The 25487-nt window shown below is 36.0% G+C and overlaps 1 protein-coding gene across 2 annotated transcripts in view; it reads right to left on the minus strand.

Moving 5' to 3' along the window:
• Positions 1–25487, minus strand: part of brinp1 (bone morphogenetic protein/retinoic acid inducible neural-specific 1) — a 122024-nt gene that overhangs the window by 66698 nt on the left and 29839 nt on the right. For both annotated transcript variants that reach the window (XM_016255822.1, XM_016255821.1), the window contains exon 2: positions 12687–12877. In XM_016255822.1, coding sequence (XP_016111308.1) covers positions 12687–12877 — 191 coding nt within the window. The remainder of the gene's footprint in view (positions 1–12686; positions 12878–25487) is intronic.

Raw genomic sequence — 25487 nt, forward strand, 5'->3', positions numbered from 1 at the left:
AAAAATGGCTCATTACTGACTTTTTTGTACTTCAGCCAACTACACAGACTGTCCACACACTCTCAACAGGTAAATTATTTATTTCTTAAAATGTCTATTATTTTTTATTTCTGGTTTCCTACCAATCATGTCTTTTTTGTTTAAGAGAACATGTGAGTGTGACCAGCTCTGTTCAGTTAAGGATACTTCTTTCCCCATCTCTGTTCATTATTTGTTCATCTCATTGTTACTAAGTAAGTAACAGAGATATGAATTTATGGTCTATATTGTTCGATTTATTTTCTTTTTTCTTTTTTTTATTACTTGGGTTTATGCATAAACATAACATTGTGAAGTGCTCAAATACTACTTTTGGCCTTCATAAACATAGTTGTTTTTACATAAACAAATGGAAGGAGACGTATAGTAACTCTAAACTCTATTGTGCATTTCAGATAATGTCACAACCTCGTCATCTGCAGAGAGAAACTGCCACTCAATCACACCAAAATATAGATAATGATTGACTTACAGGCATCATAGAGGATTGTGAAAATAGAGTATTTCACTGGAACTTCGTCTTCATTACACTATTTTCTGTTTCTATTTTTGTTTTACTCCAAGTATTTATGTTCAGTGTCAATTGACATTTATTAATGTATTCTGCTAATAATGGTTGTTAGATCACTCTCATTTTTCCTACAGTCTCACATGTCGTTAAATAAAATAAAAGTACCTAATTAACACAACATGCTGTTGTTGTTGTTGTTTTTATGAAAACCTTAATAGAAGCTATACGATATTATAAGACCAGGCAAATAGAGGGGTAAAAATGCAATAGTGATAAATAACTTATTAAAATAATATGAATAAACTAATATTCAAGTTCACATATTTTACACTTTTCTGGAGTTTTCTTTTAGGTTTTGATGTCCTTAAGAATATATATTTGTGGTATAAGTACCAAAAAACATTTCAATATATTTTTACAGCTCCTCTCTCAGGAGCTCTGCTGAGAACAGGTCGATTTTGGCCTGTCTAATTAATATTCACCAGCCTCTTTTCTGATTGGCCTGTTGTTTTCTGAGTGACGCACGGCCAGGCCAATCACAGGTAACTAGGGTCAGCCGACGTCACAGCGCTAGCTGGAGGCAGCAAAACAAAGGGGAAACTGGAGGCGGCCCATTCAAACCAGCGCAGATTCGGCTACATAAGAAGCTTAACATATCATCTTGTTGTGAAGTTGGGTGCCAGAATCGACGTAATACAGTCTCAAACTCGAAATTTGATTGCATATCTGCTGCCACTGCCAGACAAAAGACCGACGACAAAACGCGGTTAATAAACACGATAAAACGAGCAGACTGGACAGAAACGATCGTCAAAAATGCTCGCGTTTGAAGCGCACACTTATCAGAAAAGGTTCAATAAAGTATTGTCTTATGTTGTTATGGGCGCGTCTACAGATTTCTTGCCATATGTCTATGTTTCTTGCATCTCACGACTATGTCGTGTATAAAATAATGTCTGTGTGCATGTGTGTAAAACAACAAACTGACGATTTATATATAAGCATTTGTAATTGTATATACATTGTTGTGATTAATTGTGGCTGGAACAATAATGTAGCTGTAAAAATGTAATGTTTCCTGCTGAAATTTAAATGTATATACATCTTCATCATGACTAGATAGACACTGTGAGTTTGTCTTTACTATTACACATTAGATGTGATCCACCTCATAGTAACAATCCTGTCAGATCGTCCATCCTTTGAGTGAGAGTGTAACGTTACAGGTCGGCGGATCTGGTTTCGTGGTTAAAGTTAACCTTTTCAACATGTTTCCGTGTTGTTGTTGCTCAGTCAACAATGGCATGGACGCGATGTTGTCTGGGGGTTTGGCAAAAGGAGAGTGGGACGGTGGGCGGTGCTCAGGGTGGTGGCTGAAGGCGGTGACTGTGTAGTTCTGACGTCAACTTTTTACGGAAGTCACAACAGTTCATGAAAAATCATAGCTACTTTATGCAGGCTGTGTGCATTTTACTGTGGACTGACTGTTTTGAAACTTATATGGTACTTAAATAGCCCCTAGACCTCAGTTATCATGAAAAAAAGCCAGGAAATTTCAGTTTTGACAATATGGGACCTTTAATTATATAAATATACTAATATACTAACATTAAGGAAAATAAACTATCATTAAAAAGGTTATTTATAGCACCATTAAGGTTCTATATAGCACCTTTAAAGCTTGGTTCTTTATGAAACCCTTTAAACCCTTTTCTGGTACTGTTTAGAATCATGTTTCTTAAGAGCTACAAGACAATGTGATTGACTTGACCTTCCATTTTGTCAGTACTTTAAAAAAAATTTAACAAAATTTAATGTAAAAATGCAAATTAACAATTTGCATTTCTGAGATGATACGTGGACATAGTAATGAGATCATGTGACAAAAATGGGTAACACTTCATTTGACAGTGTCCTTGTTACATGTATTTAGTAGAGTAATAAGAGTAAATTATGTATAATTACAAGAAATAAACTCTAAACCCAACCCTATAGTAAGTACATCTTGTTAATTAATATTACTCAGTGCTTAATTGTATAATTACACTGTTTCAAGGGCACCTTAAATAAAGTGTAGCCCAAAAATATAGCATGCTACTATTTGAAATGTGTATCATGTTGCGTAATGAATTCTGTCGAGGTCATAGTCAGTGTACTTTAGTGGACAAAAAACACTGATTATAAGCAAACTTGTATTTTACTCCACATTTTGAAATAACGCTTTTGACTAAACATTTATGTGTGTTGCGTATTTCAACAATCAACTGTAAAACTACTGGAATCTGAAAGTCTGCCATTACATGTGAGCATTACGAGAGCTGTTTCCTATTCAGAGCATTCCCAATCATTCACTTTGTGCAGTCTTATGCTGTATAAATAGAAGTGTTGAATCGGCACAACACCGCTGGCCAATCAGCTGTGAGCTTCAGGCTACACTTCAGCAACAGCAACACGGAAATAAAAAGATTGAACAAAAAACTGTTGGTATAAAAATGGACTTTACTTGGGTTCCCTTGTGGAAAATGCCAGCATACTTTTTTTTTTAAGCACTTATAGAAATAATATATTTGAATATACCTAAGTGCATAGTGAATGTAATGTTTTCAAACACTTAAATTAATGTTAATTGCAATTACATAAAAAATGTATTATAGTTTACATGTATATTAATTGCAATTAGCTTTAACTTTACAGTGCTTTATTTGAGCCATTTAAGTAGGACTTAAGTACATCATTATATTTAATCTATTGTTTTTTGAAATATGGTTAAAGTACTGCTGAATGTACTGCAAAAAATTATGATAAACTAAACTAAAATGTAATTTCTATCAAAACTTCTATGCCATGTATTTCAATATATTTGTAATTACACATTTGGTATGATGACGTTGCAATTTAGAACATTTAAAATATAGAATTTAGTATGTTAGTCAACACATGTAATATATTTCAAATGTACTAAATAAATGTTCTTCTTTAAAGCACAACAAAACATAGCATACTAATTTGAAATGCACTTTAAAGTAAAACTTTTAATTTGACATTATCACAAAGTGGTTTTAAAAATATACTTAAGTGTCTTAAAAACATGTTCCCCTTCAGGAACTCGAGCTGCGTCGAGTCGCTTTGGGGAACGCCCTTGCGTGACTGCGTTCTGAAGCACATGTCAAATCCGTCCAATGGAGCAGCGAGACGTCACGAGCAGGGTGACGTAAGCACCAGAAAGCATAAAAGCACATCCGGCTGGGTGCAAACCAGCTTCTGCCCTTCAGTAGCACTCTGTGTATGTGTCTGTCTATTTACTGTTGTCTGTCCACACAAGCACTCATATATATAAAACAATGAGAAAGCTATGGCGAGCGAACGGCATTACAAACGCTGTGTTTCTCCCTGCCCACGATATCTGGCGGCGGGGGATACACACAATTTGTGTGTCATTTGTTAGGAGCGAAGCATGCACGGTCAGCTTTCGAGCAGCTGATTGTCATCACTGCGAGCTCTCGCTGCGCACGCTCCGCTCTCGCCTGGCTGCGTTTGATGAGAGCGGCCAGGCTTGCGATCCCGCTGGCAGCGGTCCCGCTGTTGCCGAGGCACAGCGCAGACTGTTGTCGCGGGGATCGCGGGTGGATTTAGCGCAGGGATTCGAGACGGGCTCGTCCTTTTCTCGGCCCTCACCCGCTAGATCCGCGGCTCTCTCTCTCGTGGTTTCTCCTCCATGCTGAGGTGTCAAGATCGTGGGAGAAACCGTACTCATCCTGTATTACAGCCCCACAGTCTCGAATTATTCAAAGAACATCATGGGGCTGAATGATAAGGTATATGGGGCGATGCCAGTGGTGGAGCAGACGCTTTCGACTCGGCGAAATGGTCCTACCATTGTCAGGTCCCTGAGGGCAGCCCACCTGGAGAGGAAAGGATAACACCTTCAGGGCTCAGTGTGCTCCGACGAGCGAAAATCCAAGCTGCCGCCAGGCAACGGTACGGCACGGGAGAGCTCGCCCCCTCAAGTGAGGGTGCTATCACTAAAAAGGATCGGGGATCTTCAGGCACTCTCTGAACTCCAGGCACAGTTAGGGCATTCCTTTACCCGAGGGCCGGGTATGTCCCTAAGGTGCCCACTTCTTCACTAGGGCCCATAGTACTTAAGGCATTCTGTCCTCCTCCGTACCAGGAAGTAGGCCAAGAAAGGCTTAATCTGCTCTGTCCAGTTCGAGCACTGGACACTTACGCACACAGAGTTGCCCCGTGGCGTAAGGCAGATCAGATTTTTGTTTGTTTTGGTCTGCCAAAGAAGGGATTTCCGGCGACCAAGAAGACTATGGGTAGGTGGGTGAAACATGCCTCTCTTTAAGTCACTTAAGCGGCCATTTATTTCATTGATATTATATTATCTGCAAGTGTTGCTTTTGAAAATATACTTTTTACTTTGCACATTCAATATAGATAAGCAATTACCTGTAAACATATGAACTTATAAATGTCTATCTTAAATGCAATTTGGATTAAAACATCTAACATCTAACCACAATAAAGAATGCATATCACTCTGTCCCACGAGCAGCTTTGGGGCTCTCTGATCACTGCTTGGTTCATCTTATACCGACCTACAGGCAGAAACTGAAATCAGCTAAACCTGTATTAAGGTTCTGTTACACTGTGGAGCTTCTGTCATGAAAACAAATTCCTCGTATGTGTAAACATACCTGGCAATAAAACTCATTCTGATTCTGATTCTGATTCTGAACATATGCATATTCATAAATGTGAAGACAAAAGACGTTTTGAACTGAAACACATAATAAGCTTGTACATCAATCATTGATATAATGGCCAGAAACTGGGCATGGTGTGACACAAAGGTACGGTGGCCGAGAGAGCGCTGCAAATGCACGCAACACAACCACATATAAAATCACGCTGCAAATGCTCACAACACAACCAAATTACAGATACGTGCAAGTGGCACAGACCACAAAAGGAGGACCCCAACAATGCCAAAATTACTCCCAACAAAATGAAAATTAAACATGTTTGTTTTGTTTGTTTTTTGTGTTGATCAGCATTTGTGTATTGATAACCACAGTTGTACAAATACCATGGTTAAACTATGGTTAGTGTAATAAATACATGGTTAATTTTTGGTTACCATGGTTTAACTATAGCAACCATTTTTTTATGTATTATATAATAAATGCATTTATTGATTTGTTAATTATAATAGTAAATCTGTATAGTTAGTTTATTGTAAGGGAAGTTACTACTGTTGCTTACATAGCCTTTCACAGTTACAGTAATTGTGTATTTCGTCAGCTTATTTAGGCTAATAATATCCAAAAAAAGCTAAGGAATCATATGATCAGGATATTAAAATAAACAAAAATCTCACCGTTCAGAGCAAACATTGATAAATATGTCCCAGGCATATTTTTCACTTTGCGGTTCTCTTAAACATTTCCGATGTGGTCTGTTTTTACAGTGTGTTTCTTTGTGTTGTGCGTATTTGCAGTGCGTTTCTTTATTTGTTTGTGTTATGCGTATTTGCAGCGCGTTTCTGTTTTTGCAACGTGTTTCTTTATATGTTTGAGTTGTGTGTATTTGCAGTGCGCTTCTGTTTTTGCAGCACGTTTCTTTCTGTTTCTGTTGTGTGTATTTGCAGCGCGTTTTTGTTTTTGCAGCGTGTTTCTTTATTTGTTTGAGTTGTGTGTATTTGCAGTGCGCTTCTGTTTTTGCTGTACGTTTCTTTCTTTGTTTCTGTTGTGTGTATTTGCAGCGCGTTTCTGTTTTTGCAGCATGTTTCTTTGTGTTGTGTGCGTATTTGCAGCGCGTTTCTGGTTTTGCAACGTGTTTCTTTATTTGTTTGAGTTGTGTGTATTTTTAGTGCGCTTCTGTTTTTGCTGCACGTTTCTTTCTTTGTTTCTGTTGTGCGTATTTGCAGCGCGTTTCTGTTTTTGCAACGTGTTTCTTTATATGTTTGAGTTGTGTGTATTTGCAGTGCGCTTCTGTTTTTGCTGCATGTTTCTTTCTTTGTTTCTGTTGTGTGTATTTGCAGCGCGTTTCTTTATTTGTTTGTGTTGTGCGTATTTGTAGCGTGTTTCCGTATTGGCAGCACATTTCTTTATTTGTTTTTGTTGTGCGTATTTGCAGCAAATATCTTTATTTGTTTGTGTTTTGCGTATTTGCAGAGCGTTTCTGTTTTTGCAGAGAGTTTCTTTATTTTCTTTGTGCTGTGCCTATTTGCAGTGCATTTCTGTTTTTACACAACATTCCTTTATTTGTTTGTGTTGTGCATATTTGCAGCACGTTTCTTTATTTGAGTTGTGTATGTATTTGCAGTACATTTCTTTTTTTTCAGCGTTTCTTTGTTTGTGTTGTGCGTATTTGCAGCGCGTTTCTTTATTTGTTTGTGTTGTGTGTATTTTCAGTGCGTTTTTGCGAGCGCATTTCTTTATGTGTTTGTGCTGTGCGTATTTGCAGCGCGTTTATGTTTTTGCAGCGCATTTCTTTATTTGGTTGTATTGTGAGCATTTGTAGCGTGTGTGTTGTCAAATCGATGAAGATGTTTTCTTAATTTGCAGGTGTTTTTATTTTTTTTCATTTGCAGCGCATTGATCTCTCTCTGGCCACCAAACAAAGGACACTTCTAGTGTGCATTTACATGCTCTGCTTATGATTAATAACCTAACAACATGTAAGGTCATCTAAAGGTCACCTGCCATCAGTCACTAGTCACTTTTCATAACGGTCAATATTAAGCTAAACAAGTCTGCACTGACAACGAGAATTAGAAGGAAGTAAATACATATTTGGGTGGTGTAATATTATACACATATTACAATGCCATTAATCAATATATTAAGATATGATAATATAATCATATTAGATAATATATTAACCTATGTTATTTAAATTACTAAAATAGCCTATAGACAATAATGAGCAATAATAATTCACCACACTGCATGATGCGATGACAAATTTAAGCGCACAGCTTCACCAAATGAATTATTAATTTGTTTAGTTATATCATTTAAAACTTGAATGAGAAAACAAAACCAATATTTTTTTGGTTTTATTCATTAGATCATAGATTGGATTTTTTTTCTTCAGGAAACGGGCAGACTAAATAGCACCACAGAGGTGAACGATAAACGATAGAAATGTCAAAACAATTAAATAATCCAAATTTTGACCAATTATGAGTAACATTAGGCTAAAACATAAATATGATATATTGATCGCTGTCAGATGAGCCGTCAGATGCTGAGCCGACCCAGGACACTTTACTTATCTCTCCACCATCAGATTCTCCATCGCTCATGGTATTTAGTGCTTCTTATACCTCTTCAGCATCCATAAATCGCCTTCTTTTATTCATTTTGTCTTTATTTATGAAACTGATAACCGCTAATTCAGTGAGTGAAACGTGTTGCCTAGCAATGTACAATGTTAAAACATAAGCGGCAAGAAAATGGCAGAGCAAAAATACATGCATTATATAGCGGGTAAATTTGACCTACTCGCACTTATAGGTATAAATGCCCCGTTTTTTGATCTGGTTTTATCTAAACTATTTTTATCAACAGGGGATTGTAAATCACACAATTTTAGTAAAAGTCAATGACTGGGAGACTTGAATGTTTCATTGAAAATCTGTTATGTACATTTGAAAAACAGCCACGGGTAAAAATGTACCCCGTGGTGGTTGTAGTGTTAAACGACAGTCACAGCTGATGTATTCTGTCTGTTTGGCCCTCATCTTCCTGCAGGCATGTTAATGTTATGTGCACATCCATGACTGTCGATTAACCTGCTAGTATCAACCTTTCGATCCCCGTGACCTTTATTTTTGGTTGTGTCTATACTGTTCAATCTCAACCAAGAGAAATGTGCTACAACAAGGGCGGACGGCAAACCCTGACACTAATGTGAGTAACCTTTAAAGGCAGCATTAATAAATCTGATTTCCTGTTAATCAACTGATTAATCAATGTAAGGACGCCTACAGCGGACAAAGAACAATGAACCTTAATTTGACCTTGAGCTGCGGTATATTTACAAGCTCTGTCCACAATAAAGCGGCTGCTTCCTCCGGCGCTGATATCTGAACACCAGCGTCTCGTACCATTTGTAATCACAGATATTATGAGGCGCGCTCAGATATTAGCCTCGCATTTCTCTGGATTATACAACGGTTTGTGATTTATTGTGGTACTCTAGACTGGAACAGGCATATTGCTTCTATCGATTTTCCATTGGGTTTTATGGTCGTATCGTGTAGGTGACGGAGGGTAAGGGCTTTCGTGTCCATAGATTCCCTCGAACACTGCGTCGGAAATGTAATGAAATTCGAGTTGCCATTTTATATGTCTTCGCTTTGCAATAAACTCTATATGGTTCTAATAACCAATAAATGCTGTAATGACCAAAAGCACAACCACTGACCTGCTCAACAATTAAAGATGATACATTTGTAATTCCAAAGATTATTATACATCCTTCAGCTTAAATGAAAGAATGAATGAATTAATAAATAGCTTGTTTAATATTAAATTAAATATTAACTGTTAAATTTGAATCAACTGTTAATACATGCAATAGTTTTGAATATAGCAATGCATTGCAAGACAAATAGGAAATATAAATACATTATATGTAATATATGCATTTTTTTGTTTATTTGTTTTGTTATTTGTCTACATAGTTTTGTTAGGTTTTAGTTCATTTTGTTTTAGTTATTTTAGTTTTTTTATAAATGCTAGTTATATAAATATACATATATAAAAATTACATGTATTTAATTTAAAGTAAATTTTACTTTCTGTTAGTGATAATAAGTTAATAACCATATATTAAATAAATAGATATATAGCTAAATAGCTAAATAGCTAATAAATAAATAAATAAATAAATATATATATATATATATATAATGTGGATCAGACAGCATCATCCTCTCTGTGTGAGTGTGTGTGTGTGCCTGCTCTCCACTCATGTTTATCTGCCAACATAATGACACACTGTAAACCGCGTGACTGACACAGAGTGCTGACCTCAGGCCTGTTATCGGGTCTTATGACCTCTAGAGCAAATGCAGCCTACTGACACACTGAGACATGATGATCATGATGAGAGACAGAGAAACCATGAATGAAGCTGTGCGGCTCATTCTCAGAAAACTGTGCATTAAAATCTCCCTCAGGACCAAAGGAACAGAGATACAGGGTTGAAGGTCAGTGCAAAAAGAGATTTATCTAGCAAATATCATTGCATCACACCACATTATTTATAAGTTCATATTACTGTGCTTTGCTCCAAGCACAATATTTTTTTCTGTAAAAAATAGCCTGATTTTTATAATGATTTTTCTTTAAAAAAGTTGAATTATTGAGCTTAGCAAGAGTCAGGAAAAGTGTTCAAATAATAAAATGCTGACAAAGAGTAAGTATGAAATTATATTTTAATATAATTTGATTCATTTGAAATCATTAAAAAAAATTAAAGGAGGAAAAGTCACAGCATAACAGCGTTTTTAAAAAGTTTTTTTATAAAACCTTTTAGAAAGAAAATAGATAGTGAAGGCATGACATTTTAATAAAAAAGCAATACAAAGAAAAGGTATGATTTAAATGTAAATAAATTATGCCATATAATTATGATAGGGTAAAACCAATGTTATTATAGTTGATGATAGTTGATTAACTATAATAATAATAATAATAATAATTATTATTATTATTATTATATATTACATATACACTATATTAACTAAATACAAAATACTGAAATAGCTTAAACTACGTAAAAAAAATTAACTATGTTAGACATAAACACTCAACTATGCGAGGCAATGAAAGACTAAACACCTCCATGAGATGCTCTGCATTTGGTTTTATGCTGTTTTTAACAATCCAGCATCATATTCCCTCTTCCTATCCGATTTCTCTATGCCATAATTAGAGCATCAAGTTTAACCACTAAGCCAGAACTGATATAATATTCCAACCCCTGAATACAAACTCCCCATGAAAGCCAAATGACAGCATATCAAAGCAATTACTCTTGACAGCTGCGAATCTATATGAAACTGAGATCTTAAAGGACAAAAAGGGTATCGAGCTCAGTTCAGTTCTGCACAAACATGCAAACTGGGATTATGAATTGGCATTACAGACACGATCCATTAACAGAATGATTTGTTCTTCAATGTTTCATGGTAGGGAATCTCACAAACGACAAAAACAGATTTAGCAACTGTAAAATTGAGCATAGTTAGGATAGGAAAATATATAGACTTATCAATTCTTAAGGCAAGACACTACATGAAAACATTGTTTGTTCATGCTCTGCTCAATTTTAAGAATTTAGAATACTTTTTTTGTTTGTTTCCATAACCTGACTTCTTTCAGACTAGTGCAAAGAACACACCCAAAATACACATTTAAGTGTTTAATTTATTAAGCTTTATCTATTTGCCCCTCTCGATTTCAATTACAATACATAACTTAAATGATGCAATATCAAATTTTCATTTGTCTTTGGAGTGTTACAAGCTGTTTATGCATAGATAAGATCCCTAAAGTTGAAAAGACTAAAGTCTCAAACCCAAAGAGATATTCTTTATAAAAGTTAAGACTTGTCCACGCCCTCCTAAAACGCGTTTGAACATGCCCCCATATTTCTACGTGACTGTGTGGGAAGATTTGCATAACACCGCCCAAACACATGCAAAGAAAGAAGGCATAACTTTTATTCTCGCTGTAGTATTGTTGTTGCCTCCGCTGCCATGTCGTGGAGACGCTGTGTGTTTTGTTGTGAAAGCGAAACTACTTTGTTTGGCCTTTCAAAAGAGGACGATATCCGCTTCGTCATGCCTAGAGCTGATCTGTGCTGGTCGCTGAGGAAATACATCAACTTCGCGCTGTCGATCACCGGATCGGCTTTCACCATGGACGAAGCGGAGTCCAGCCCGGGGTTGTCACATGTGGTTGCCGCAAGCCCGCCGGACACGCCATTCTCAAGCCCGCCGGCCATTCCTCACTCAAGCCTGCCGGCCTCTGCTCACTCAAGCCCGCCGTGTGTGAGGCTGTGTTTCGTTGCGAAAGCGAATCGTGCCGGGACACTGCATCACGGTATGGTAAGGGACGTAACATTTCCGTCACACGCTAGAGGTATTCAGCCAATCACAATGCACTGGATAGCTGGCCAATCAGCGTACACCTCGCTTTTTAGAACGATGAGCTTTGTAAAAATCTACGCGTTTCAGAAAGGTGGGGCATAGAAGAGCAGCGATAATTTACATTATGTGGAAACTAATGTGTTTTTTTATTCTTAAACCGCATAAACACATTGCATTACACCAAACACACACCATAATGTTCTTTTTAGCAACGTCACATGACCCCTTTAAAATATTTTTTTTCTCCACTTCAGCAGCATTAACACCAAACTTTAAAGATTTATTCACATCTATATTCGGAATGATTTTACTTGTGTGTTTGTTCATTCCTCATTCGCGTAATCTAATTATTGCACTTTGTCTATTTGCATCTGTCTGTTAAAGCAAAGCTAAGCGGAGTGCCTAAAACCCCCTTAGCTGTTATAAATTCACTGTAAACCACGGCTTCATGGGGCTTATTGCTTTTATAAAACGGTTCTTCCATATACGTAGTACGGTTTCACAAACTAAAACAGAGCAAATAAAGTGTAATATTAATAAAAACAGTATTCTTCCACCAAACATTGTAGCTCCTCAGAATCAGTTGTGGTTGCAACAAAGTGGTTGCCAAGCAACTCGCATACATAAACAAAGGTGTATGTTTGCAGAGTAAATTGCAACAGCTTCGAACGTGGCTCAGCCAATCAGAATCAAGGAACGGAACTATCCGTATGTACGGATAGTTCCGGTCCTTGAACCATACATCATTGGAACCTTTATTTTTCGGCTTTCAGAATATGCAAAATCACAATTTAAAAAAAAAAAGACCCTTATGACTGGTTTTGTGGTTTTCTGTCAGTTTTTTTTTTTTACCATGTTTGCCTGTTATTTGGTTAGAATGTGCACTTCTATGGGCCAAATTACTATGGTCAGGCTGCATTAAATATCAATGTTCCTGCATATGTCAGTGGTGGCACTCACCTCCCAGCGTGGCTGAGATCAAGATGTGCGTCCCATATTTCTTGATGATGGTGTCGATGAACTGTTGCGTGGACGGCCGTCGTCCGAGCATCCGCATGCTGCGCTGAAACTCCGGCATCAAAGGCAGAGGATTCCGGATCAGATCCCGCCTATCGATGGCCGTGTTCCTCACCTTCCAACGTGCAAACTCCCTACAGAGCAGAGCAGAACGTGAGGGAGGGTTATTTATTCTTGCATATGCACATGCATTTCAACAGTGCTTTCAAACACATTTACACTAACAACAAAACTTAATTTAAACAGCAGTCATAGTGTGTTTTTTTTCTCTTGCCGGTAAACACACACTATCGCATACAGAAATTGCTTTCTCTAGAGGAGGTAACCATAACAACAGAGGCTCTTCGAGCACTTTTTATTAGCATCATTATTGGACGGAACATTGACAAAACATAAATACTGTCATTATCAATTTATTACCATATAACAAATATATAATTACAGCACATTAGTGTTGTATTATACAATCATCTTTAATTTAATTGATGCTTGGCGTATTGTGCTAAGATGTGCATGATCACCTCAGCAGATTCACTAAAATTCTCTATAGAAACACCTTGGAAACGTTTTACTTGAAGCCTTTATACTGTATATAATGCATTATAAAATACATTATATTATGCCTTTTAATGCATCTTATAATGCATTGCATGATCGCATGAATAATGAGAAATGATAAAAAGAAAGATAAAAAACAAATGATAATGCATTTTAACTTTGGTTACAATTATTTATGAAATCATATAATGCATTACAATGTACAGAATGAACATCTACACAATATATGTATATATATATATATATATATATATATATATATATATATATATATATACATACACACACACACACACACACACACACACACACACACACACACACACACACACACACACACACATATACTGTATATATATATATTTAAGTTATTAGCATTTTAACCTTGAATAACAAGAGTGTTGGTAAATAAAAATGTATTATATCAAAATGTCACTTTTTGAGTGAACTATTGTTTTAATGTAATTCAGTTTTGTCATGTAATCTGTCAAGACAAAACAAAACAAAACAAAAAAATGTTTATTTTGTGCCATCAGAATTGGATTTCATCTCATATAATCATGTGGCAATCACTTCTGTCCAGTGTGATAGAGGGAAAAACAAAAGCAAAAACATTTTGATATTGAATTCAAATCAAGGCTTTCACAATGTTATCTAATCAGCACGACTGCCAGCTGCGGATCTCGGCTGCTGTCATCATAACGAAGCCGTGAGCATCAGTCCAGATTTGCCATTGGCTAGATTTTGGTCTCACTAATCTCACAATTGGTTCGATTATCATCTCATTTGGCAGCGAATCACATGCATCTAGTTCCTGTAATGAAGTGAAAATTGAAAATCCTTGAGACATGAAATGCATTCACCGAACGATTTGATAATAATCAGATTAAATACGCTTCAATTAGGAGGAGGCTCAACAGTTGAAACTACTTTTAAAGAAGCATCTATTTTCATAAATGCTGAGTTCAGAGCTGGACACTGGAAATGTCCATTCAGCACCTGTCTAAAGTCTTAAACGTGTTAACATTGGAAAAGTGCCACAGCAGAAGTCACTGCTGAACATCTGCTAACACCTGCCACTCTGTTTGAAGGAGCTTGGACGTTCAGATCAGGAGCTGGAGGAATCTTCTGTCAGGAGATCGCCCTGACATTCACAATTGCTTCATAGATTGTTGTGCAGTGTCCACATTCACTGTGGTGTTTTAGGTAAATGCAAGACAGGGTCCCACTTAATATTAGGTGGCCTTAATATGTACTTACTATGTACTTATATAAAAAAAATTAGGAAAATGTACTTTTTATGTTTATATTGGGTTTACTTCATTGTGATGTCTCTTTAACACATTCTATTGACTATAAGTAATGTTGCACCTACAAATCTACTAACTCCCATTAGACTGTCAGTAGAGTATTAGTAGAGTGGTTGGGTTAGGTTTACAATAATTTGACATGTACATGCAAAGTTACTTATAGTCAGTAGAATGTCTGTTGGGAGACCATCACAATAAAGAGTCACCAGATATTAAGCTTTACTAAGACTCCAATGAGAGTTAGTTGACAAGTAGGTGCAACGTTACTTATTGTCAACAGAATGTTCAAAAGGGCCCATCATAATAAAGTGTTACCTTATATTGTATTGCAAAACACTTTTGCTGCTATTGAGGTAGGTGATGGGTAGGGTTAGGAAGAGGTTTGGTGGAATGGGTAGGTATAAGGATGGGCTAAGGTGTAAGGGATGGGTCAACAGTGTAATTATAAATGTAGTTACATGAATTAATTACTGATGTAATAACATGCAGGAATTTATATATATATATAGATACATGTTTTTACATACAACTTATGTAAAATGTATCTATGTAGATAATGAGTTTATAATATGTCAGTATTTAACTGAGGTTTACAGTGCTTTCACATTTGGTTTAATTGTTTGGGCCGAAGCAGATTTTGATTCCACCGCTGTGACCACAGCTCTCTTTTCACAATGAGTCTAAACCACGGTACATTTACATAACACAGTAGGAGAAATTCATTATTCTTTAATAAGATATTGGGCAGATGTCAACAAATTCTGCATCATCAATAGCTATTTAGTTCTGCAGTTCTGATGTAGAATGCTAGCATTGGTTTTAGGTGTGACTCAGCTGCTTTGACAGCAAGCAAACGTGTGTCTCTACAAACAGCTCTAGTGTGAAAGCTCACTAAATATCCAAATGCCAGAAATAAGTCAGTGGTGCAAAATCCTTGAGCTACTGATTGTTTTCTTAGCTACTGTCTTCAGAACAGACAGAAGAAAGCAGTGCTGGTGAATTGACTCCATTCGAACAACAGCCTGAAAGCTGGGCGACTTCATTGACCTTACAGGTTGTGTGATAAGGAGGCCACAAAAATGCTTAATAAACTAAACCTGTAAAGATATTCATCCACCTTTCCAACATTTGTAAATGAAAAGTCAATTAACACAGTTATACAGGCTTATCTGCTAGTGTTCTTTCACTTTTCCAGAATCCAGAAAGTCTGGATGCAGTGACATGTTAATTGCTATTCATTATCCACAGCAGGGCTTTTCCCAAGTCTGGGATATGGAATTACTGAGATGTAATCAAAATCAAGACATTATAATAATGATAAAGAACTTTTTTAATAAATTAAAATGTATAAAAAACTACTTTTTTTTAGGAAATAATAACATAGATGTTTGTTTTTATTATTTATTTTTTTATTTTTTTGTGATGCATGTTATGAGTGTCTTGTTTGTCCTGAACAGTAAAACTGCCTGCTGTTCTTCAGAAAAAAAATCCTCCAGTTTGTGCAAATTATTAGTTTTTTTTCAGCATCTTTTGCATATTTGTACATGTAATGTGTGAGAAACAAAACAAAACAAAAATAAATTAATTAATACAATTTAAAAAATGAGAAATTATAATTAAATAGTGTTGAAAGGGGTCGGTGAGCCGACATTATTTGCTGATGTACTTTAGTCAAGTTTGAGCACCTTTGGTCTACAGCTACTCCTCAGTGCACCTCATCTTGACATTTTTACCAAGACAGATTGTGAATCGAGCGAAACTGATTGTGTTCTACAAATGCTGGCGGTTTGGAGGGTTTTCGGGGTCGGTACTGTAATAAAAATATCACCAGGCGGCTGAGAGCTCCGGGCAAGCGCGTACAATTAAGTCTACCTGCGTGAAGCCGACCCGCGCTGCGCCACGGGTGCCATAACAATTCTGGATTGACACCCTCTTATTCAGACACTTCACAAACTGCGATCAGCAGGTCTGTCTTGAGAATAAAAATATAAGGAGTCCTCTGCAAAACATGATGATAATTCACTTATACGGCGGGTTTGGTCAGCCCCCCTCTCCTCGAAGAAAGTTGAAGCGTTCCGCCTTTGGAAATCATTCTAAGAGCTTCGTAATTACTGCTCTTCAAGGGAACGGGAACAAATATATGCAAATTGCATTGTGTCTGCTTTTGCATCAACAAATCTCAAGGTAAAGTAGTGCAGATAATGAGGCATATTAAGACTCCACATGAAATCACTCAGGAGGAGGATATAAGGTGTGTCGGCCGCACACACGTGTACAGATGCTTGAGTAGATGGGAAGAAAATGAGACGAGGAAGCTGAGGAATAGGAAGCAGCGACAGAAGGAGGAAGAGAGACAGGAGAGTGAAGAATGAAGATGAGAACACAATCAGAGACTGGAATACTGATGAGTTCAATGCCAGACCAGACTACACCATCAACACTGCACTCAACTGGAAATTTTGATAGCATGAGCAGCATCTGAGGGTGAATGTACATCTACGTAAAATGTAAACAAATATTTTTCAAAGTTAAATTGAGATACATTTTACAGTAAAATACAACTTTCTACTCTAAAAATACTACTTAATGGTACTACTACTTAATATATATATATATATATAAGTGAATATTCAGTTATATGACAGCTACATGTAATTACATTGTCTGTAAATGCATTAAACACATAGAATAAAATATAGTGTATAACAAATATGAGAAATTCATTATAGTGTTATATTTGGTCTCCAAATCTTAAATATTGGTTTATATATATATATATATATATATATATATATTTGACCATTTTATCATATCGCCTACGTGGTAGCAATTAATTATGCAGTCCTGTTCTACGTGTACATACTATGCACTTATTATAGCATAATAACTGGGTAATAACTAGGTACTATCCGTGAACCTACCCCTAAACCTTTCTTATACTACACAGTACTTTATTGGATACGTGCACTGTAAGTACACATACTGTAAAATAACAGTCTTGAGTGACTTAATGCTTTATTAATATTCATGAATTGAGTTATACAGAGTTGTAAAACTGACAATATTTCTTGACTAGCCATACATGAATATAAAGTAGTAAAGATGGCAGATTAAATGGAAAATAATAATAATAATAATAATAATAATTATTATTATTATTATTATTATTATTAATACAATTTTGTAGGGATGCACTGACATTTTTGTCAAAAAATATACAAAATTAAAGGCTAAAAACATATATTACTAAAAAAAATAGAACAGAAATGGAGGCCAAGAAAAAGCTCAAGTCACACAAGTTATTAATATAATTATCATCTATTCTAACTGTCTGTTTCCATCTCAATTTGTCCAGTATTGTCCATTTTGATTTCATTTCAGCACATTACTACTTTTTATCATCATGTTGATATCCCTAGCCCAAAGGCTTCACTTTAGCACTACTCTGTTTTGTGGTTCCGTGCATTTCTTTGAAGTGCATTCCATTGAACATCATGGAATATGAGTGTAAATATATTAATACACTATGGTATAATGAAGGTTTTGTAAATGCTTGATATAGTATCATATTATTTTGTCAAGCACTAGTTTTCTAGTTTGGAGGCATCTCACCGGCATATGTTCAACATGCGCTCTATTGGTTGGCAATTATGTTATTTTTCATGCTTTCATTTCAGAAACAAGAAGCGACAACAATGGAGATGCTGTACACATGTTGAAAACAACAGCTCTGGATATTCTGACATTTTTACCTTCCGCTCCTTGAATCGCAAGTGTGCGTTCCAGTGATTTTGCTGTGAAAGGCTCCGTGGGCCCTCAAATTGACCTATTACTTAGCTCCAATTCTCTCCGAGCCGATCAGCGCATTTCAATCTCCAGCTGCATGGCTTCAGCGTGCCTCTGTTCTCCTGTGCTTGTTCGGAGGCTATTAGGGTCAGAGCACTTTCTTTCCCTCTCTCATCTCTGGACTGTGTCCAAATTCATAGACATCAATGGTAAAGTCATCCATTGCCAGCGCTCAAGCATCGCTGGTGTGTTCCGCTCAGGAGAAAGTTTAAGGTAATATATCTTCTGACTGTGAGGGGTTCATAGACTGCGTGTTTGTGTCCATGTGAGTGAATGTGCTTGGCTTTGTGCTGAAGTAAATCTGTTTCAAATATTCAAATGTACCATGTTGGTATGTCTTCACAGAAAATCTGAAATCTGTTTATTTTGGCAAGTCATCATTAAAAATAGTATCCATGCAAATATCCCAGTTCATGCACAGTAGGAGAAACAAATCCAAGTGAAAATGATGTGTAAATTTAGCGGAAAAACCCAAGTCATTTCACGGCCTGCTCGATAAGGTGGGTAACAGCTGCAAACAGCCAAATAAATGATATAATTTGATCAGTTACCATCAAAAGAGCATCAATAATCATGTTTTCCTTCACATGAACCTTCACATCTTTCAAATCATGTAGCGTTGACGTTTACTGTCAATCTAACACTCTTAACACTGATAAATAAATAAATAAACAAACAAACAAACAGACAAATAAATAAATAAATAATAGTTGTGTGTTGATTCAATTCCCTTTGAATTTATTTATTTATTTATTTGTTTGTTTGTTTATTTGTTTATTTTCTTTTATTTTAGTGCTGTCAAATGATTAATCGCATCAAAAACAAAAGTTTTGTTCACATAGTATATGTGCGTGTACTGTGTGTATATTTATTATGTGTATATAAATACACACCCATGTATTTAGGGATGCACGATATTATCGGACCAATATCATAAACGGCCGATAACGGCTTTAAATGTAAATATCGGCATCGACCCGATATGAAACATTATGCAGATATGTCTTGCTGATAAGAGGAATACATTAACTCACATGTGCTCAGTGTGTGTTAGCGATTAGCTCACGTTAACAGTGCGATTAGATCACATCAGAAGTGTAGCTCATTCTTGAAGCAAAGTTTTGCCTGAATGATGATTAGATTGTTTTGGATCGCTGCATTTAAACTGAGAATGCACGTACAGAATGATGCGTTCGGTGTATGAAAGAGTTAACAGTAATAGCACGTGCAGCGGCAGCAGAGTTTACAACTCTTTTGCATTAGACCATTTACAAATGTTAAATCTTAAAATAAAATGTTAAGGTTATCACTGCATCTTTCTGAGAAAAAATAAATAAAAAATGCAGTGATTGAATATAGTTTATTTATAGTTATTTTCAAATCTTCAATGTACTGTTATTATAAAAGTACTTCATTATTGATTATTTAATTCTACCAAATAAGTTTTTGTTAAAAACTAAACAAAATTAAAAATTATTTGCTTGTAATTTCTGCACAGGAGAGACTTGGTGTTGTTTCCAAACAAAAGGAAACGTGTCGGTATCGGCATCAAAATTAGTTGAAAAATATCGGCATATCGGATATCGACAAAAATCCAATATCGTGCATCCCTAATGTACATATTTAAGAAAAATATGTTACATTTATATAGTACATTTATTTATATATAATACAAATTATATGAATATAAATATATACATGTAATTACATGTAAACATTTTCAGAATATATACTGTATGTGTGTGTTTATATATGTACAGTACACAGTACACACAGATATATTATGTAAATAAAAACCTTTTATTTTGGATGCGATTAACTGATCGTTTGACAGCACTAATTTATTCATTCATTCATTTATGTATTTGCTTGTTTATTTATTTATGTATTTGTTTGTTTGTATGAAACTTGTTTATATATTACAATCCGATGTGCATAGTCATTAAAATGAATCATACTGCATATAGCAGTGCAATAATGTTACTGGAACTACCATATGTAATTACTGATTTTATCATGATGACATATCTTAATCATATCCTTTTTATTTTTAATTTCTGAAGATCTTTTTCTGAAGAAGTATTATGTCTCCTCCGCTGACCAGTTTCTAAAACATTAGACATATATAAATGTATGACATCATAAGGTATTTTTGACTCTGATAAAAAAAAGTAATTTTAAAGCATTTACACTAATGTAATGTTTTCCTGTTGATCAGATTATTTCAGGCCTATACCGCTCCTTTCAATTTAAATTTAATTCGATTGAGCTGTTTACATGGCTTTCAATCCAACTGAGCCATCAATCCGATTACTAATGGATTATCTGGGTGCTTAATGCATATTTTTCACATATACTGAAGCGGTTAGGTTTTTTTTTACATTTATTTATTTGAGCAGACACAAGTGAGATGAATGCAAACTTTTCAATTGCAAGGTGTCAACAGTGTTAGAGTAGCTCTTTTAAACTCTAGCTTGCCAAGCTACAGTCTATATTCATAATTTAGAGTCATTCAACTGTAGTATAACAACTCTTTTTAAAAAAGTAGTCAGTACATAAGCTACTAATAAAACGATTTGGGGGAGAGCAATATCAAAACGTGTCAATAAGTCAATTAGTGTGGCAGTAGGCATATAATAATATGCTGTACATTTTTCACATAACCAGTCTTACATTCGTTATGCTATCATTACATCTCTCTGCTGTAATATTGTACAGAATGAAGGGGAGTTCTGGACGCAACCACCGCCAATGAGCATAGCCAGAGATTATCAGTTCAGCATCAAGTGTAAAATCTCAATCACACATCAGTTAAACTCCTCTCGGCTTTGGCTATTACCGAAGAGCCATATGTGAGAGCCATATGTACTTAGGCCCATACGCTCAGATTAGCAAAAGCTGTTGGATGGGAGCTGTGATATGATTCACTGCATTATTTCTCAGCTCAACGGCAGATTTAATGACCTCTCTGAGGAAGTCCTGCGATAACAAATAGCCCACGCCAGCAGAGGCTGAGCACGCAGGACAGGAGTGATTATCACGCTACAAAGCCATTAGATAGAGCCGCTGTGGGTTCGTCGTTCAAGACTGAGGAAACCTTTGTTTGGAGAGTTGGTTAATAGCGTTAATCAGTTGAGATATCACTTAAATGACTCGTCGGCCTAACACAGAAAACACCTCAGAAATAGACCTGTACTTTTTCTGAGTACAATGTGAGCGTTTGTCCACAAAACCCATTGTTGGGATACTAAGACAGCGGATCTCGAGCTTTTTGACTGCAAGACCCCCACTTTTCACAACAATATTTAAAAGCCTGATACTCAAAGCTTCTGTAAATGAAATTGCAGGATTACCGAAGTTTAAAGCTACGAATATTCTTCGGGTTTTCCACTCTTTTTAATCAAACCATTTACATAAAAGTATCAGTTTTTAAAAATAATTTTCATTAGGGTTATGTCATATCGAGTCCGGGATAAAATTGATGTCGATAACGACGTGAACTTTCCATTTCATTTGAGAAAAAAACTACCATCAAATACACACTGAGACTCAGAGATCAAAGATTTGGATTAACCTGAAGAATTTATGGCAGAAATGTATTACTATTATATACTAAAATGTATTTCTCTAATAATAATAATTCTTATTCTTATTCTTATTCTTATTCTTATTCTTATTCGTATTCTTAAGGAATATCATATAACCAAGATAAATTGTTAAAAGTTGTATTAGACAATTTCATTAGACACAATCTTGATGATACATTTGTATGAAATCACAAAACAGAATACAGGAAAAAAAAAATAAAATAAATAAAAAAAAATAAATAAATAAAAAAAAAAAAATAAATAAATAAAAATAAAAATAAAAATAATATCATTCATTACCAAGATCTAACAAACATGTGGAAAGCATTTCCTTCCTTATTGTTATAAATATCAACATATGGGAGAAGTGATAACATCTTTGGCTATATGCCCAGCCCTAATTTTAGTCACAATTTCTACCCAATAAAACATTTTATTTCCAGGTCTAAAAACCATGCCATTAAAACAGGCTACCCAATATATCCAGACATTTCAAGAGGGAGCCATGATTTTTAGTTGTTTTACCTATTTAAATATTTTTCTAATAATTTTAAGTCATTTTAAGGCCTACTCTGAAGTTTGTGGAGTCTGACGATGTGAACCGGCTGTGTGTTTCCACAGACTTGAGAAACAAACGGCGATGTAATGCTGCTATGTGTTGTTTACCTGACTATAAGCACTGTAAAAACAAACATTGCAGGTCCCGGTGTTTGTGCGGGCATTACAATGCTTTAATTTCTCAGTATCGGGAGTGAATCGAGCACCGGCAGCTCTCATGTAAACTGTCCATGCTGTCTTCTGTCCTTGCTGGAGAGATTTTGAAATTGAAGCCGCTGACTGACTGAATCACACACGCGGCTCTCTTTCTCTCGTGCACGGTTTATATATTTAGACATACAGAGCAATGTAGAGCAACGAGACAGTGTCAGCATTTCTCTGCCATCCGTTCATCTGTTACAGACCAGCGCTGGGTGAGAATTCAGACTAAGTCGAATATTATACTAAGTGTAAATCTGAGCATGCCTTGCCTTAGAAAACTAGGACAAAAACTACATCTGTGTAAAATATGACAACTGAACAATATTCTGACACCTATATGTGCCCTCGGAATGCATCGGTTTGTTCCTCAGACACACAACACAACAACGGATCACAGAAAACCCTTTTTCAGTACAGACACCAGAAACACAACACATATTTGTTTGTTTCTGTGTAAACATATCCTGCACAAATCATACTGAACTCACGGCATCCTGTCACAAGCTAATTCCCCTGTGCACTCTTCTGAGGGAACAGCTCTGAACATTTATAGCAGGACCCCGTCTGTTTTGCCCCATCAGGCAGGCAGTAGCGTAATCAAAGACAATCGTTCATCTGAGCAGAGGACAAATCCCACCAGGCTCTGCTTCGCCTAATGATCGCATATGATGCTTGGCTAGCAATCCAGTTGTATTTTACAGCCCAAACACAGCATTTAGATATAATGGAGAGACACTTTTCACAATACAATGAATTCCTAACAAATAAAATCACGTCTGACCTTTTTGTTTTTTCATGGCATATATCCCTTCTCCCTCATAAATATGTCTCGTTATTGTAAAAGTGTAATTAGTTATGAATGCCATTTCATATGGATGTTAACATGCGTTCTTCTGTTACTTTGGCAAACCAGCTTTTGGGAGTGAGAGCATTTCCTTCAAATGTTTTTGCATATTTCTATCAAACATTTTTCCAGATATCTATGTGTTATTATTGAGGTAGCTGTCAATGGTTTAAGCATCCCTTCAAACCGTTGCTCTGGCATGACAGTAATTGATCTGAAAGACAAAGTGAGGTGACAAAGTATTTTGATGTATGTTTCAGGCTGAAGGGTTTTCTTATATGTTGGGTTTTGTGGGTGTTATTCAAGACAAAAGTCCAGATCAGAGAACTATATAATAAAGCCCTATAGTGATATATTTTTGTAGGCCAACACAGAAGTTAACATCACCCTGTTTCCACTGACAAAAGTCCAATAGGTATTTTCGGTAACACTTTATATGGACCGATTCTTACTATTAAGTAGCTGCTTATTAGCATGCCTATTATTAACACATTGGCTGTTTATTAGTATATATAAAGCACACATTCTGCATGTCCATATTCTACATCTCTAATCCTACCCAATGCCTATACTTAACAACTACCTGGCTAACTATTAATAAGCAGCAAATTAGGAGTTTATTGAGGCAAAAGTCATAGTTAATGCTTTGATAATAGCGAGAATTGGACCTTAAAATAAAGTGTTACCAAGATTTCCTTTGGCGTTAATACTATTGCAGAAAATAAGCTCAAAAATAAATACGATTCGTACACATTTTGTTAATGAACATAACCATCATAAATGAACATGCAGTGTTTATGAATTCTGAAGCCTAAGCAATCGGCAGAAGTGAAACGTATGCAATTAACAAACTACACCACAGTGACATGACTTCAACGTCACCACCTTAAGCTTCCAACGGCTCAGTCTTTATTTAAAAGCATTTTCCTTGAAAGTCTGAATTAGAAGAGTTTACACAAGCACAATTATAAACACCACAAGCCTGTGAAAGTGACTAATGAGTAGATGAGTTTGACAATTAATGTTCCCAACAACCTATGTAGTCCAATTCAGCTACTTTTTAGCAACCGCCCTTTTCAAGACAAAGACAAAAAATCAGAAAGGAATATTATTGATGTATTTTATGTCATAGAACAGCGGTGGCGAACTCCGGTCCTGGAGAGCTGCAGCCCTGCAGAGTACAGCTCCAACCCTAATTAAAATTCACCTGCCTGTAGCTTTCTAGTAACCCTTCAGACCTTGATTAGCTTGTTCAGGTGTGTTTGATTAGGGTTGACGTAAAACTCTGCAGGGCTGCGGCTCTCCAGGACCGACGTTCGCCACCCCTGTCATAGAATATAACATGACAATATATTGAGCTTTGGTTCACCACTGAACTTATTTCAAGCATTTGAATAAAAACCCTTTAAAAAAACCCACTGACTTCAGGACCATAAATCTGGCAAAAATGCTCACTCGTTTCTGGGTTTTAAGAGGTTTGCAACACTCTGTTCACTTTGGCAGGAAAATGTCTGCGCAGCACATATAGATGTACCACAGTTAGCAGTTCACAGAAACTGATTTAACCATTGAAGGCATTTATCCACTTTCTTTGAAAGCCAGAGATTAAATATGTGACATAATGTACTGGGTGCAATCATCGGCTGGATCATTCCCATAATGCAGTACTATTTGAACTTTTTGAGTTTGAGCAGAGCAGAGTGTGGGAAGAGGTTTTCTTCAATAATGTACCGTGGTGTACCGAAGTGTGCTGATCCCGAAGACTGCTGAAAGAGCAAGTGAAGGAGAGATGCTATGAGAGAACCATTCGATGAATTTCATGACAAACTAGACTTTACAT

This window comes from Sinocyclocheilus grahami, unplaced genomic scaffold (genome assembly GCF_001515645.1).
Source record: "Sinocyclocheilus grahami isolate Dianchi unplaced genomic scaffold, SAMN03320097.WGS_v1.1 scaffold1371.1, whole genome shotgun sequence".
NCBI classification, from domain to species: domain Eukaryota; kingdom Metazoa; phylum Chordata; class Actinopteri; order Cypriniformes; family Cyprinidae; genus Sinocyclocheilus; species Sinocyclocheilus grahami.